Consider the following 18,143-nt stretch of genomic DNA (forward strand, 5'->3'; position numbering starts at 1 on the left):
TTATACCTATTTTTCCAGTAGGCATAATACTTTCACAAGAATCGACTATATTCTAGTTTGAGATTCCACTCTATCTAATTTAAACTCAGTCAATATTGGACCCCGTTACTTGACAGATCATGCCTGGCTTAACTGTTGTTTGTTATTTTTCCCGACTTCAAACACACATAAATCCTGGAGAATGGATTCCACAATTTTAATGAATGGTTTAATAAGGCACAATATATTTCTAGCGATAAAAGATTTTAAAAAAGAAAATAACTCTCATAATATTTCTCCTACAGTGGTTTGGGACACTATGAAAGCTGTAATTTGGGGTAACATTATTTCACAGACATAATTTTATCGCAAAGCAAAGGATAAGATACATAAAGAAACACTTGCCAGAATTACAGCTCTTGAGCAATTTCATAAACGTTCAGGGAGCAAAAAAATCTATTCCAAATTACTAGCTGAACGCGATATTTTAGATGCCCTTGAAACATCTCAGATTAAAAAAAAATCTACTATTTTTAAAACAGCATCACTGGCAAAATTCGGGAAAAAACATTAAGATACTTGCCTGGCGGGTTAAAGATAGGAAATGCTCGAGTATGGTTCATTCAATCAAGAGATTTGATGGAGCTCTTCAGTTTTCTTCCAAGGAAATTAGTTCCTCATTTGCAGCCTTTTATGACAAATTATATCATTCTACCAACCCAGATTTGACAGACATTACAACTTATTTGTCCTTAACGAACATGCCAAATTTATCTCCTCAGATCACAGGGATTTATAGGAGGCACCTATCTCGATCAAAGAACTTCAAAACACTATTAAAAATTTGCAAAATAATAAGTCACCAGGCACCGACGGTCTACCAGTTGAGTTTTATAAAACGTTTAGTACTGATCTGTTAGAACCTCTTTTGCTAATTTGTAATTATGTTCTCCAATCTGGTATTTTACCTGCTTCATGGAAGGAATCATCAATAGTGGTCATTCCTAAACAAGGCAAGGACTTGACCGATCAAGCTTCCTATCGGCCAATTGTGTTACTCAACAATGATGCAAAAATTTTTATATCTATTCTTGCCAATAGACTTAAAAGCATAATTACAGAATATATATTTTCAGATCAGACAGGCTTTATGCCTGGTAGGCAGCTTACAGATAATATACGACGCACTATAAATATTATCAATCACAGTAAAATTCGGCATATGGACGCACTGATTCTAGGGATTGACTTTCAAAAGGCCTTTGATTCTCTTGAGGTCCCTTACCTGTTGATTCTGTTGCAGAAAATGGGTTTGGGCCCAAATTTCTTACGTACTCTTAGCACAATTTATGCTGAACCTAAATCCACAGTAAGAGTGAATGGTTACAATTCATCGTTCTTTCACCCTACTAGGGGAGCTCGGCAAGGATGTCCTCTTTCACCTCTCCTCTTTGCTTTGGCCATTGAACCTTTGGCAGAAGATCACTTGTTTTAATGTTTCTCTATGTTAAAAACTGCTTGCAAATACAAAACAATATTAGATCCACCATCCTCTTGCTTCGTCCCTTTGGAAAGAGTCCAACCAAAGTTTATAAGGGGGGTTCTACGTCTCCCAAGGGTCAAGAGTGCCTCTTGCCATGAATGTAGTTCTATGCTATGACCTGTAGTTACCTTACTGCTAATACAATGCTATCTCTGTGGTAACCCACAAAAGCATATTTCTGCCTGATCCCAGACAGTCAAGGTCAGGGGCCTGTCTTCTGATGATTATGTGTGCACCTGCAGAAGGAAGTGTGAGAACTGCTCTCTGGTGGGAGGGAAAGCTTGCTTGCTTGGTGCCATTGTATTCAAATACATAATGGTCAAGATAAAGACTATAAGTGTCATGAGCCCTGACGAGGAGGAGCTGGAAGGGTTAACAGACCTGGAAGAGTTGCCAGCCAGTTCTTCAGCTGAACAAACAGCAGCTGGCCCATCAATCACTCTCCAGGCACCAGTGTCAGCTGTTGATGATCAATCTCCTCCAAGCTCTCCTCCTCCCATCTCAAGAGTTCGAAGCAGGCTCCAGAAAGAACTTTCAGAGCAAAGACATGAGACACGCCGATGCTTCAGATCTCTCAGCCCTGAGTTCTAGCAGAGTCACTGCCACCCAGGGAGCAGGCTGATTGAGACTTCTATATAGCTCCCACCCAGGACCTGGTAACCTTGTGGAAGCAGCAAGTCTATTCTCTGGCTTGCAGCCACGCTCTTTCCTGATCCTGACCTGCTTGATTTCCTTGGCACGCTGACCTTTTGGCTTTTGGACATTGACTTCTGATTCCGGTTTGTGATTCTGCATTGGTGACTTGACTCCTGTTTGACTTCCTGGACTTTGGTCTTGGACTGGCTTTAGACTCCTGCCTGCCTGCACCCTGAGAACGTGACAATAAGTATAGGGCAAGAGCCTACCATAGTCAGTTTTTGCAAGAACCATCTTGCCCTATGGAAGTCAGTATTTCAATAAAGTCTGTTTACTAAAATTGTCGTGTTGATAGCTGAACTGCTGGAGACTTGACACCTAGATGTGTATCCAGCACAAGTTTGTGTTTGGACTCTGACTTGATCCAAATAGAGGCAAAGGTAAGCCTTGCTGCTATTAGTTTTTGGCTCAAATTACATTATTGCCCCCAAGGATTATCATCTTTAATCCTTCAGGATTATTTTCGATCTTGGTTAACTGTGGTTCATCACAAGCTGATGACCTTAGGTTTTTTCCCTAAAGTCTCTCCTAGATTTAGGACTAGATCAGGCAAAGCCATCATCAAACAGAGGGTGCTTGACATCAAACTGCAGTGAGACCTTAGTGGAGAGCCAAATTTTGTGGCACTGGATGACTCATGATATATTGCAGTACCAGCAGCGTACCTCTCATTTTTGGAGTCTTCTGCTCATTGCAGAGCATTCTCCCTAACTAGATGGCGTGTACTCCCCTGGAGAGCCAGTTTGGTGTAGTGGTTAAGTGTGCGGGTTTGATTCCCTACTCCTCCACTTGCACCTGCTGAAATGGCCTTGGGTGAGCTATAGCTCTGGCCAAGGTTGTCCTTGAAAGGGCAGCTGCTGTGAGAACCCTCTCCAGCCCCATCCACCTCACAGGGTGTCTGTTGTGGGGGAGGAAGGTAAAGGAGATTGAGCCGCTCTGAGACTCTTCGGAGTGGAGGGCGGGATATAAATCCAATATCTTCATCTACCTCACAGGGTGTCTGTTGTGGGGGGGAGAAGGTAAAGGAGATTGTGAGCCGCTCTGAGACTCTTTAGAGTGGAGGGCGGGATATAAATCCAATATCTTCATCTACCTCACAGGGTGTCTGTTGTGGGGGAGGAAGGTAAAGGAGATTGTGAGCTGCTCTGAGACTCTTCGGAGTGGAGGGCGGGATATAAATCCAATGTCGTCTTCTTCTTCTATGGTGTTGGAGGGGAGATACAGAAAGATCCCCATGCCTGAGAGGGACTGCCCTTGTGGTGCTGGAACTGTTGAAACTATTGTACATGTTCTGCTCTCTTGTTGATTTTACTGGGAGCTATGTGTTAAGTTTATTATCCCCCCCCCCTTTGTAGACTCCTGGGTCTTTCTGGTTTTTCTGATTCTGAGCTTACCAAGAAGTTTCCCACGGGTGTCAACCCGCAGGTTACAGGTTCATGTGCAAGGTTCTTTTTAGCTGCTTGTAAAATTCACAAAGAAAATAATCCTGAAGGATTAAAAATGTTTTTCTTTTAAATGGTTTATATTGCCATTTTAAGTGACACTTGAATAATGTTTTAGTGATTTTAACTTCTGTTAACCATTTTTTTTATTATTATTTGTGCTGGTTATTGACCATATTAAAACTGAATTGAATTTATCAATGTGCGGAGCTCTTGGCTTTCAGAGGACAGGTTAGTTCCCTTGGGGCTAGGATTGCTGACCTGGAGCTTCTGAGAGCCAGAGAAGTACATGGATAAGACCCTTAAGGATTGGTGCTGATAGCTCCTCTTGTGGAGAGTGAGGGTCTTGACGCTGGATGGCTGGAAAAGTTTAAAATAATCCCTTAGAAGGTACCCTCTTCCTTCCACAATTAACAGATCTCCTCTTATACTACGGATACCCTTTGAGGGTGGGGGCAGGTAGACTTTTGACAGTGGGAGATTAGACCATTAGAAATATAGAAAATGGGGTCTGTGACAAGCGTTTTGACTGCATGGTGATTTGCCTGCAGACATCATAGGCTGTCTAGATAGGTGCATAGTTTGTGTCAGAGAAGAATCAGCAATCATGATGCATGTTAGCACCACTGACATTGGTAAATTCAGTTGTGTGATTCTGGAGAATAAATTTAGGTTAGTAGGCAGCTGGCTAAAGGCCAGGATGTCTCAGGTAGCTTTCTCAGAATTTCTACCTCATCCATGTGCTGGGCCAGCCAGGCAGGCAGAGATTAGGGGTCTCATTCAATCGTTGAGATGGCAGGAAGGGTTTACATAGGCACTGGGAAACTTTCTGAGACAACTGAACCTGTACAAAAGGGACGGGCTTCACTAGAACCAGGCTGCTGCCACTTAATATCAAAAAAGTGGCAGAACTAACTTCTAGGGACAAGCTGAGAGGAACTGGAGAACCTCTTAAAACAAAGTAGGAGCTTTCATATGCATGCATACTTCATCAGACAAATGCATGCATACAAAAACCTCCATTCTGAATAAAACGTTGTTGGTCTTGAACATATGAAGCTGCCTTATACTGAATGAGACCCTCGGTCCATCAAAGTCAGTATTGTCTTCTCAGACTGGCAGCGGCTCTCCAGGGTCTCAAGCTGAGGTTTTTCACACCTATTTGCCTGGACCCTTTTTTGGAGATGCTGGGGATAGAACCTGGGACCTTCTGCTTCCCAAGCAGATGCTCTACCACTGAGCCACCATCCCTCCCCTGCTCTCCAGGGTCTCAAGCTGAGGATTTTCACGCCTACTTGCCTGGACCCTTTTTTGGAGATGCCAGGGATTGAACTTGGGACCTTCTGCTTCCCAAGCAGATGCTCTACCACTGAGCCACGGTCCCTCCCCTTTTGACAGTGGGAGATTTGAAGGTGCTGCTAGACTCCTACTTTGTTTTATTGCTTCAGACCAACACGGCTGCCCACCTGGATCTATCTACATGGAGAACCTCTTGCTCTGAATTCCAAAGGGATGTGTAGTATAGTAAAGCCTTGGGGAAGAAGAGCAGTAAAGGAGTGCCTTGTGAAGAAACCATAGGCTCAAGGGAGGCAAGGATGCTCTGAAAGAGAATTGAGGTATAAATGCCTGCATGCCAATGCTAGAAGCCTCCAAGCCAAGATAGAGGAGCTAGAGTGTTTGGTGCCAAATGACAATGTAGATATAGTGGACGTTTAAGAAACCTGGTGGAACTTCAAAAATCAATGAGACACTGTTATACTTGGATATAAAGAAGAAGAAGATTTTGGATTTATATCCCGCCCTATACTCTGAATCTCAGAGTCTCAGAGCGGTCACGATCTCCTCTACCTTCCCCACCGCCCGCCCCCCCCCAGCAAACACCCTGTGAGGTAGGTGGGGCTGAGAGTGCTTTTACAGCAGCTGGCCTTTCAAGGACAGCTTCTATGAACTATGGCTGACCCAAGGCCATCTCAACAGGTGCAAGTGGAGGAGTGGGGAATTAAACCCGGTTCTCCCAGATAAGAGTCCGCGCATTTAACCACTACACCAAACTGGCTCTCACTTTATAGACAGGACGAGAACAGAAGGACATATGGGGGTGGGGTGCTCTGTATATGAAAGACAGTACATAGTCAAGTAAGCTGGAAAACATTAGAGGAAGAAACTCCCCTATGATGCTGGTGTGGTGTACGGGTTATTGTGTTGAACTATAATCTGGGAGAGCCAGGTTTCAAGCCACACTGTGCCATGGAAGCTTTCTGGGTGACCTCAGGCCAGTCACACACACTCAGCCTAGCCTACCTGTTATGATGAGAATATGGAGGAGAGGAGAATGACTTTTTTAAATGACAGGAAGCAAAGTGGAGGAATAAATAAAGAGTTCTTGCAATGGAGGGAAGTAAGCAGTGGGAACCCACACAGATCAGTATATGGGCTGATGCTATTTAGTTTGTTTGTTTGTTTGGTCAATTTATATTCTGCCCTTTCCCATACGGGCTCAGACTGGATCACAGTCATGGTAAAACAGTTAAAATACAACAATAATAATATATGGATAAAAACATAACTAAAAAAAATATACACAGGCAGGCACATATTTCAGGTGAAAACAGTTTTTCGGCTCATTGTAGTTTTGTGGAGGAGGGCAATAGATGGTATAAATGATCTGGAACTGGGGGTGAGTGGTGTACTGACCAAGTCTGCAGATGACACAAAATTATCCAGGATGATGAAAACAAGGAGAATGATGAAAAACTACAGGAGGCTCTCTCTACATTGGGTGAGTGGGCAACCATGTAGCAAATTAACTTCAGTATTGGTAAGTGTAAGGTGATGCATATCAGAACAAAAAAAAAATTCACCTTTAAGTATATGTGTGAAGAAATTTTTAAAAGTATATATTTGCATATATATAATATATATAATTGTATATATATATATATATATATATATATATATACACACACACACACACACATATATATATATATATATACACATATATATATTATATAAATAGAAAAGTATATGTATCAGAATGAATTTAAGGTCTGTATATGTATGATGATGATATGATGATGATATTGGATTTATATCCCGCCCTCCACTCCGAAGAGTCTCAGAGCGGCTCACAATCTCCTTTATCTTGCTCCCCCACAACAGACACCCTGTGAGGTAGATGAAGATATTGGATTTATATCCCGCCCTCCACTCCAAAGAGTCTCAGAGCGGCTCACAATCTCCTTTCCCTTCCTCCCCCACAACAGACACCCTGTGAGGTGGGTGGGGCTGGAGAGGGCTCTCCCAGCAGCTGCCCTTTCAAGGACAACCTCTGCCAAGAGCTATGGCTGACCCAAGGCCATGCTAGCAGGTGCCAGTGGAGGAGTGGGGAATCAAACCCGGTTCTCCCAGATAAGAGTCCACACACTACACCAAACTGGCTCTCTATTAGAAAACTAAATAATAATTCAAGTTTGGAGTTTGTAAAGCTATCCAATTAGGGAAGAAGGGAAAATAACACTGTTGTATTGGTCCCTTAGCCTAGTTAGAGAGGACCAACCAGGCAGCAGGGAGAATGTAGCAATCCTACAGGCCTCTTCAGCAAACTTTGATAGGAGCCAATCAAAAGTTAGACTTTTCAGTTCCTTCAATACATTACCTAGTTCAGTCAGCTAAAAGCAGAAGAAAAGTTCTGAAAGACTTCAGGAAACAGGGATAGAGCTAAAGTCATTACCTGCAACAGAGAATTCCCTCAGGAGGTGGAAGATGCTTGAGAACTGAGAGAGTTGTAAACTAGGGAGGGCTGAATAGCTGTGGAGAGAACTAGGCTCCAGCAGACTGATAACAGCAACGCTCAAGGCAAAGTCCAGGAAGGAGCTGCTACACTGAAGTCCTCTGTAGAGGAGATTCCCACACATACATCCCATCCAAACACTGGCAGAAATGGCTTCAGAAGACTAAATTGGAATGGAAACAGAACAAGAACAAAGACAGTTCTCCTGTACCCGGCTCTGAATTTTTCTACAGTTTGTGTCAAGTCAGTGTTGAATATTAAAATACAATTTGTTTGGATCTGAAGAGAACTGAGTGGTTCTTTTACTTGGGAACCCAGCACCTAACTACACTAACCATCCTGCATAACCTGACAATATGCTAATAGAGCCTGAACCTGCTGAGACTGAGAGAAAAAGAGCTAATGGAGGGCTCAGTGAAAGTGTCAACTCAATGTGCTGCAGTGGTGAAAAAGTTCATGGTGGAAATTATTTTTAAAAAAGCACTGAACATAAAACAGTTCAGTATTATAATTTAAAGATCATTACAGCACCCAAAACAGTTTTATGCTTTTATGTTTTTGTACCTTTTTGTATTTTAAATGTGGTTTTATGTTCCATATATGTACATAGATGTGTAAGCCGGCCTGAGCCTGCTTTCGCGGGGAGGGCAGGTTATAAATTGAATAAAATAAATAAAATAAAATAAAAAAATATAATACCCTTGCATAAAGCTATGATACAGCCTCGTTTGGAATACTGTGTGCAGTCCTGGTTGTTGAATCTCAAAAAGGACATTGCAGAACTGGAAAAAAAGTACAGAAGAGGAGAATTGAGGTGATCAGGGGATTGGAGCAACTTTTCTATGAAAAAAGGCTGAAGAGTCTGGGACCTTTCAGTATAGGGGAAAAAAAAGACAGATAAGAGGAGACATAGACGTTTAGAAAAATATGTATGAGGTGGAGAAATTGGGTAACTGGAGCTTTTTCTCTCGCTCCCATGATAAAAGAACTCATAGGCACCCAATGAAATTGTTGGGAAATAGGTACAGGACAGGCAAAAGGGAATACTTAATTACTCAATGAGTAATTCAATTATGGAATTTATTGCCAGGAGAGGTAATGATTGCCACAGGTATAGATTGCTTTAAAAGTTGGTGAGACAGATTCATGGAGGAGAGGTCAATAAATAGTTATTAGCCATGGTGTCTGAAGGGAGGCTCCATATCCAGAGACAGTGAACTTCTGAATGCCATTGCTGGAAGACAATAGCAAGGAAAGGCAATTGGTTGGCTGCCACATGAACCAGGATGCTGGAATAGATGGACCACCGGTCTGATCCAGCAGGGTCTTCTTATGTTGTTATGCTCAACCATACAATAGTTATTAATTAGGATCCAGAAATGGCTTTTTCAGGAAGTTCTCACACCTACCCTGTCATGCTATCCTTGAAGGAAGCATTAATCCCTGGACTCAGCTATGTAAATCCTTTAAGATGTAGTAAGCCAAGATGGTTGAAAGTCAGGCCCTGAGGAAGTAGTCCACATCTCTCCACATAACTGCCTCTGGCCGTAACAACTGAACTGCATCATGCACAACTATATACTGAACTCTGTTAACTTTGCAAGACTGCTCAGCAAGTTAGAATGGCTGGAACGGATCTGATCTGTGGAATGCCTTGTAAATAAATCACAGCACAATCACATTTTGCATTTAATGTGCTAGTATCATGAGGATTCTGATAATGGAATTGTGATCTGGACAAATGTAGAATGACAGCCCTAGTATTACAGAACTGTCAATTCATTGAAAATAATAAAGAAGTATTGATAAAAATGGGAGGGAAAGCAGCACAGTGCAACCCAATCTCATAAGATATCAGAAGCTAAGCAAAGTCAATTTTTGGATGAGAAACCATAAGAACATAAGAGAAGCCATGTTGGATCAGGCCAACGGCCCATCCAGTCCAACACTCTGTGTCACACAGCGGCCAAAAAAATTATATATACACACACTGTGGCTAATAGCCACTGATGGACCTGTGCTCCATATTTTTATCTAAACCCCTCTTGAAGGTGGCTATGCTTGTGGCCACCACCACTGCCTGTGGCAGTGAATTCCACATGTTAATCACCCTTTGGGTGAAGAAGTACTTCCTTTTATCCGTTTTAACCTGTCTGCTCAGCAATTTCATCGAATGCCCACGAGTTCTTGTATTGTGAGAAAGGGAGAAAAGTACTTCTTTCTCTACTTTCTCCATCCCATGCATTATCTTGTAAATCTCTATCATGTCACCCCGCAGTCGACGTTTCTCCAAGCTAAAGACCTTGGTTTCTCCAGGACCACCAAAGAAGACTCTGCAAAAGGAGGCAGTGGCAAATCACTTCTGCATCTCACTTGCCTTCTTGTTGGAGTCACCGTTAGTCAGTTGTGGACTTGACAGCCCTTAGGTATATATTGATAAAAATAATAAAATGGCAAACAGAGGCCGAGGGAGATTTTTCATGCCTGAAAGCAGGAGACTAAAAACCTTGGCAATTCCAGCCTCCACTGATAACTGGAAAGCCTGCTTCAACTCTGAGCTGTAACACCTGGTCTCTCTTTAGCTAGTCCCAACAAAACTGTCTACTTCGTTTGCACACTGCACTTCAGTTAGGATTGCCAGCCTCCAAATGGGGCCTGGAGAAAATGGCTGCTTTGAAGGGTGGACTCCATGGCATTGTACCACACTGAGGCCCCTCCCCTCCCCAAACCCCGCCCTCTCCCAGCTCCACCCCCAAAGTCTCCAGGTATTTTCCAATGCAGACTTGGCAACCCTAACTTCAACTGACAAATATTAAAGAAGAATAAGGTGGAAGCAGAGCTTTTTTTGTGGGAAAAGCCCAGCAGGAATATATCTTTATATTAGGTCACACCCCCTGATGTCACCATTGTTTCACACAGGGCTTTTTTTGTAGAAAAAGCCCAGCAGGAATCATTCGCATAGTAGGCCATGCCCCCTGACAACAAGCCAGCTGGAACTGTGTTCCTGTGCGTTCCTGCTCAAAAAAAGCCCTGGGTAGAAGGAAATAGGCTTTTTTCTTTAAATAGCCCCATAATGTTAATTCCTTGTGCTTACCTTATTCTCACATGATTGTTAAGCACTTTCCTACTCTGAAATTCATAGCAGCCAATAATCTTATACCTTGGACGTTAACACTATTAGTTACATAGGTGGACAGTCCTTGTCTAGAGAGCTTTTGTATTATTGCTATTTTTGACGTGTGCAAGAATCATTTACATTTTTGGTTAGTTCTATCACTGGTGATTATATCACATGGATATTATTGATGTGTTATTGAAGAATTGGTAGAATTTATTCACGTTGTATTCCAGTGGCTTTTGTAGACCTTTGGGACCAGAACAGCAGAAGCTTCATGGGTGGATTCACATGTTTATCCAAGTGATGGTGGAAAAGGTTAAAAGGGTCTGTACCCTTCTTCACCATTCACATTACGGAATGCATAACATGGAAACACCACAAAGAGGCGTTTGTGCTTCAAGGCCCAAACTGAGTGGGGTGGGGGACAGATTGTGCCTATCAGGTCACTGTATGGATGTCTGGTGTTAGAAGAACCATTCCTTTACCACAGGAAAGGGATTGTCTCAGCCAAGTGACTCAGATTGTCCTGTATTTATGAAGAGTTAGTATCCATAGAATCATAACCTTCAGCCAAAGGCACAAAGCTTTTCCTACTCAGCTGTCACAGGAAGGAAGGAAGGAAGGAAGGAAGGAAGGAAGGAAGGAAGGAAGGAAGGAAGGAAGGAAGGAAGGAAGGAAGGAAGGAAGGAAGGAAGGAAGGAAGGAAGGAAGGAAGGAAGGAAGGAAGGAAGGAAGGAAGGAACCCTCCCCCCACATCTTGAAAATTTAAACATATGAAAGTATCACACACTGAGACAAACAATTATCCCAGCACTGACAACTTTGATTGGCAGTGATGGTCCAGGTGACATCCAAACACTCAACTGCTGAGACAAAAATCAGCCTTGCCAGGAACTGGCCATGCATGCAAAGTATGTTCTACCTATCCAAAGCTATGTCTCCACCCCATTTTTTCTAGGTACTGCCCTATTTTCCTTAGCCACATGGAGTTGTACATGATTTGAATCCAGACCCTTGTGTACCCAGTTTGGTGTAGTGGTTATGCGCATGGATTCTTATCTGGGAGAACGGGGTTTGATTCCCCACTCCCACTTGCAGCTGCTGGAATGGCCTTGGGTCAGCCATAGCTCTTGCAGAGTTGTCCTTGAAAGGAGGCAGCTTCTGTGAGAGCTCTCTCAGCTCCACCCTCCTCACAGGGTGTTTGTTATGGGGGGGGGGGAGGTAAAGGAGATTGTGTCCGCTCTGAGATTCAGAGTATAGGGCGGGATATAAATCCAATATCTTCTTCACCCATAGCTTCTTATGCCTATGCCACCAATCAGCCTTATATAACTCAGGACACTGACTGGCCTCCTGATTGGCTGGTAACTGTATACATTCTCTCTGGGAACAAACACTACATCTTAGATGTTTCTTGGCTGCTTTTGATCCTTTACAATGAGGCAGAGCTTTCCCTTGTGCACTGATACCTACTAAGCAGTCCCTGGGAAGTGTGCCCTGACCTTATCCCAGACACTTGGTCCTCATGGTGGGGGTGGGAGGGTAAGGGATCAGAGTAGGGACAGTGGTACAGTCATATATCTGTCTCAAACAATTTAGCCCTCTTGAAGCTGGCTATGCTTGTAGCCGCCACCACGTCCCTTTATCCGTTCTAACCCTACTGCTCAGCAATTTCATCGAATGCCCACGAGTTCTTGTATTGTGAGAAAGGGAGAAAAGGACTTCTTTTCTCTACTTTCTCCATCCCATGCATAATCTTGTGCACTGCACTGTGTCTCCACTTCCCTCTTAGCTGTGGGCCCATTTAAACCAAAACTACTTCCCCCCTTTACTCTGGTGGGATCAACGATGACGACATCACAGAGGCCCTTCGTTTTCTGCAGTTTCTACCACATACCCAGCACAGAGATAACAAGCCTTGTTCTAAACCTCTGGTCATGTTAAGTCCATGTACACGATGGACAGGTGAATGGTATTTATGAACCTTGGCCGTTCTGCAAAGGGGAGCGAGTCCTGCAGGAACCACCCAGTCCCTTCACAGGCTCTAAGGTGAGTGCTGAGACTGAATTCACACATGGCATGGCAGCAGACCTGAAAGACTCTCCACACACACAACCACCAAGAAGAAGCACCTGTGTTAGAATTAGTTCGCTGAACCAACGAGTTTTCTAGTCCAGCAGTATTTGTATCAATCCATGGAATGACCTCTGCCTCCATCAGAAAATGGAGGCCAGGCAGGACCATTCCTACATCTGCCATTTGGTTCCATGCTAGGAACACAGTCCTGAACACCGCCCCCCCCTTTCAAAACAGACGTAGGATTCTCCCCTGGGCTGGGAGTGGGGGGGTACACCCAAGGCTGCAACACAGAACCCTCCTTGGTACCCAAAAAACAGAGCTGCCAAGTCAAGACCCTGACTTCTACCTCAAAGATCAGAAGTTTATCAGACATGGCTTTTATAGCCATTGAAACTGATGGGGAAACTGTGCCTGACAATATGTTCCCCATGTAAAATTATCAGCATGCTTTCTGAGTCTAGACACAGCAACCCCAACCTCAGTCTGAAGGCCACATTACTCAATGAAGCCGAAGTTCTCCAGATGTGCTCTTTGGCTGTCAAACTTGTAGAGAGTATATGGACAGCACAGGGTAAGGGAAGGGTTAATTCTTCCACTGTTTCCCTGAATGAAAAACAACCTAGAGGGATTTAAGTTCCAGTAAGGGAAAGCAACAAACAATACAGGCTTATTAAATATACCTGTCCTTTTCCCCTGCCAAAACTTAAAGCAGCCTTAGGGGAGCATCATCAAATGAAGAAATTATGCCAGGAGAAAATTTAAATTCTCCCTTCCTGCAGAACCACAGTTCTGATCCATATGGCCTCCCCCGCAGCCGCTTTTTAAGGGCCCAGCTCCATCTCTGACGCTCCTGTCACCAATCTCCAACATCATGTGTGGTTTGACCCAGAGTAGAAATTGCACTTGGGACACAGAGAAATGGGATGTCTTGGCTTCATCCCATCAGATGATCCTGACTAATAGGCTGACCCTCTGCACTGTGTCTCCACTTCCCTCTTAGCTGTGGGCCCATTTAAACCAAAACTACTTCCCCCTTTACTCTGGTGAGACCAACGATGATGACATCACAGAGGCCCTTTGTTTTCCGCAGTTTCTACCACATACCCAGCACAGAGATAACAAGCCTTGTTCTAAACCTCTGGTCATGTACATGATGGACAGGTGAATGATTCAGATGGCGTACTATAAAATGACCTACGCGGCAGGGCGTACGAGGGGTGCGAAGCGTTTTAATTTCCTGAAAGGACTCAGCTTTCAGATGCTCAGAATTGCTGAGCTCACATGGGGTGCAAGGAGGCGGGGGGAGATATTTCTGTCTGATGCTCCCGGACTGCCCTGTGTTGTGTTGGTACTATGACATACCCTTTGGTACCATCTCTTCCATACAGTACCACATAATTAAGTCTCCTGCTTCCAGTTTCTAGGGATCTAATGACTCAGGACATCCAGTAGGTGCAGTATCAATAATGCCAAAAAAATTCAAAACAGAGAGACGTTTTGTCCTCTTGTAAGACCTACACCCTAAATCCTAGACAGGTGAGAGCAGGCAATGGCTGACCAAAGACTGATGCTGGGGCTGCCAAGAGCTGCCAGATCAAGATTCTCCCACAGCTGAGGCCTTACCTGTGTGGCAACACATCATATGACTTGCTGGGGCTTCATGAGCCCCCAAAGTGAGCAGGAACCTTCAGTGGCACTTTGCACATGATCAGAAGCACTTCATACCCAGCCACAGATGAGGCCACGGACGCAAATAAAGCCCTGAGACTGACACATTTTGCAGTGCCTCTCTCCCCAGAATGATACCCACTAATTCTGTGAATAGGGTTGCCAATCCCCAGGTGGGAGCGGGGGGAGGAGAGGGAAATATCTGCTGGGAACTTTATTATTCCCTATGGAGATGTATTTCCATAGGAAATAATGGAGAATGGATCCGCGAATATCTGGGGCTCTGGGGGGGGCTGTTTTTTGAGGTAGAGGCCCCAAATTTGCAGCGTATCATCTGGTGCCTCTCCTCAAAATACCCTCCAAGTTTCAAAAAGATTGGACCAGGGGGTCCAATTCTTTGTGCCGCAAAAGGTGCCCCTATTCTTCATTATTTCCTATGGAAGGAAGGCATTTAAAAGGTTCAGTCCCTTGAAATGCCATGGCCAGAACTCCCTTTGGAGTTCAATTGTGCTTGTCACAACCTTGCTCCTGGCTCCACCCCCAATGTCTCCTGGCTGCACCCCCAAAGTCTCCTGGCTCCACCCCCAAAGTCCCCAGATATTTCTTGAATTGGACTTGGCAACACTATCTGTGAAAGCAAAATGAACTTTTCATGCGTGACATGCTTATGAGATAATATGCCTCTTCCGCCTGTACTGTGCCTTTATCCGTGACATAGAGCTGCCCTGTGTGGGGAAAACATCTGACAGGAAAACATCTAACATCTTCAGAAAACATCTAACTGGAGAAGTGCCAAGACACAAGCCTGCCTGAAAACCCAGGAAGCTCCACCCCCTTAATCACAGACTCACTGATGAGGCAAATACATGGTCAGAGGTATCTCACCATTACTTGACCATTTCTAGGGCTGTCCTTTTACCTGGGAAAGAGGCACCAATTCGCAACAAAAACCCTGGCTCTTAGACACAAGCATATCTGAAGACCTGGGGGACCGCATCTGGGAAGAGCAGCCATGCCCAGTATCTTTGGGGAAACTTAACTATAAGCTGTTCTGAGACTCCTATTGCAAAGCCCAGGTAGGTTCTAAGGGCATGCACACACATTGCCCACCACTGCACACAGCTGGCCCCGTGACCCGCATCGTCCCTACCTTCCATGTCTGTGATGGTCACCGTGGCAGTGGTGACAGCTTCGCCGTGCTCATTCTTGGCTACACAAGAGTAGACCCCAGCGTCAGTCACTTTGCTGTTGCAGATCCAGAAGCTGCCGTACTCCTCTTCCCCCTCGCCCTCAGTGTGGGCAACAGGCACCTTCTCTTTGTACCAGCTCAGACGCGGGCAGGGGCTGCCAGTCACCACCACCCTCAGCAGAATACTGCGGCCGACATGGGCAGCTGTGTCCTTCAGCTGTTGCAGGAAGACCGGGGCGGCAGGGTCCCCCTGCTCGGCTGTGACTTTGGCTCTCTTGGGAGGGATGGCAGGGCTTGGGGGGGCTCTCCCCAGGCCCCGGCCCATCCCCCCAGCCTCTTCTGTGGCCTGGCTGAGGTTGTTCAGTCCCTGAGATTTCTTCATGCTTGGGGGCCTGAAAACTCAGTAGCTGTTACAGAGTCTGTGGCTGCAGTTCTATCCCACAGCAGCCCCTCGTCCGGGGCTCTGCGCTCCCACCAGCCACAGGGCCCAGCAAAGCCCCCCAGCAGCCGTTCCCCTTGCTTGATGTTCTCCCTCTCTCTGTGTGACCCCCAGTTGCTGGGTACCTGCCAGGGGGCATTGACGCTGCTCCAGGTGCCTGCCCACCCAGCCAGACAAAGTCCCAGAAGGTCATTTCTCTACCAGGCCAGGGGTTATTTTTAGGCTGGTCTCAGGTTGCAATCAGCCCATCGCAGCACTTCAAGGGGGCCAGGCTGTTTGCAGATGGCTGAGCCCTTGAGCTCACTCGGCTCCCCCGACTTGTAGCTCCTGAAAGCCTTCTTAGCCGTTGGAGGGCCCAGTACCCATCAAACTGCAAAGTTCCCCCCTTTCCCAAAGCCTGGCATAACTGCGCCCCCAGCTTCCATGCAGTTCTCCCCCCCTGCCCTGACCATAGCAGCTGCTGCCTGATTGTCACATTCCTTCACCAAGCTGAGTCGAGTGAAGCGTATGACTGCGGTGGCTTAGCACGCCTAGCAAAGACAGACGGGGGCGAGTGGTGCTTTCCATATTACGTGTCGGGGAAGGGGGCCTCTCAGATCTAGCCCGCCCTTCCCTATTCTCACAGAAGAGGCATCAGGGACACCTGGAATGCCTGCTAGGAAAAGACTGCACTCCCCACAGTTGCTCAGGGAGCACCGGAAAACTTAGCTTGTAGCTCACACTGATGTGCTCCCAGCATAGCCAGTGTTCTCTGAGATGAAAAACAGAAAGAGGCTGCAGGCTTGGGTAGCTGTGAGGTGGAGAGACTGCAAGTGAGGCTGTCACATCCATGGGGGGTGGGGGGGTGGAACAATTATCCAAAGTGCTAAGCCTGCAGGGAGAGCCAAACCACAGCAGAGGGCTTCTGGGTAGGGTTGTCTGGTCCACCCTGGCTGTTGGCGGGGGAATGGGGGGTAGGGGTTGTCAAATCTGGGTTGGGCAACTCCTGGAGATTTGAGGATGAAGCCTGGGAAGGACAGGGACCTCAGTGGCATATAATGCAATGGAATCTCCCCTCCAAAGCATCCATTTTCTCCAGAGGAACTGATCTCTGTAGTCTGGAGATGAGGTGTAATTCCAGAGGATTCCTGAGCCCACCTGGAGGCTGGCATTCCTACTTCTGGGTGGCCTCTGTTGATCCCGGCTTCATGAGGATGATGGTGGTGGTCAGTTATACATCAGGGCTGCCAACTGCCCTGAAGGAAAACTCCCTGTCCTTTTAACAGAGGTTGATAATGCAGAAATGTGCAGCTGAATCTTTTCACGGTGAGAAGGACGAGGAAGAAGAGACTGGATTTGTAACCCGCCCTTCACTAGGAGTCTCAGAGTGGCTTACAATGGCCTTCCCGTCCTCTTCCCATAACAGACACCCTGTGAGGTAGGTGGTGCTGAAGGAGTTCTGAGAGAACTGAAGGAGTTCTGAGAGAACTGTGAGCGGCCTGAGGTCACCCAACAGGCTGCATATGGAAGAGTGGGGAATCATGCCTGGTTTTCCAGATTAGCATCTATGCCATGCTGGCTCTCTCTGACATTATCTATTATGTCATTAAGTAATTAACATCACCTAGTAAATATTATGCCATTAAGCCTCTATTAAAGGGACAGGATATTTTTCTCCAAGCCAGATGGCAACTCTGCTCACCTGTGGGTTGTTTGCACCGGCTTGGTGCTTTGGGGAAGTGTCCCCCCCCCCACTTCCCCACAGCATCATGGTGCTTCCATATACCTTTGAGATTTCCCCCACCTTTCATGTAGTATTCCCCAAATTTACTTCGCTGTGATGTTTTAGGAGATATCACAGCAAAGCTGGGGTGAGGTGACACCTGTGTGGACCAGAAAGTCTGCATATCCCAGGTCTTCCCGCATCAGCACCATTTCCCTTGCTTCTATGTCTAGATGGGCAAGAAGGGGTCAATATGAAAAGGAAGGCAAAGAAAGAGGGCAGTTTAGGGTGAAAACAGTTCCTTTTTACAGCTAAAACACATGCCTGGGGATCCTTTTACAAATCCCCAGTGTCCCACATGAACATATGAAGCTGCCTTATACTGAATCAGGCCCTTGGTCCATCAAAGTCAGTATTGTCTACTCAGAATGGGAGCGGCTCTCCAGGGTCTCAAGCTGAGGTTTTTCACACCTATTTGCCTGGACCCTTTTTTTG

The 18,143-nt window shown here is 45.5% G+C and overlaps 1 protein-coding gene across 1 annotated transcript in view; it reads right to left on the reverse strand.

Moving 5' to 3' along the window:
- SPEG (striated muscle enriched protein kinase) overlaps window positions 1–15,931 on the reverse strand; it is a 171,270-nt gene extending 155,339 nt beyond the window's left edge. The window contains exon 1 of the mRNA XM_060261605.1: window positions 15,469–15,931. Coding sequence (XP_060117588.1) covers window positions 15,469–15,889 — 421 coding nt within the window. The 5' untranslated portion in view covers window positions 15,890–15,931. The remainder of the gene's footprint in view (window positions 1–15,468) is intronic.
- Window positions 15,932–18,143: the final 2,212 nt, after the last annotated feature.

Source organism: Heteronotia binoei, chromosome 21 (genome assembly GCF_032191835.1).
Source record: "Heteronotia binoei isolate CCM8104 ecotype False Entrance Well chromosome 21, APGP_CSIRO_Hbin_v1, whole genome shotgun sequence".
NCBI lineage: Eukaryota > Metazoa > Chordata > Lepidosauria > Squamata > Gekkonidae > Heteronotia > Heteronotia binoei.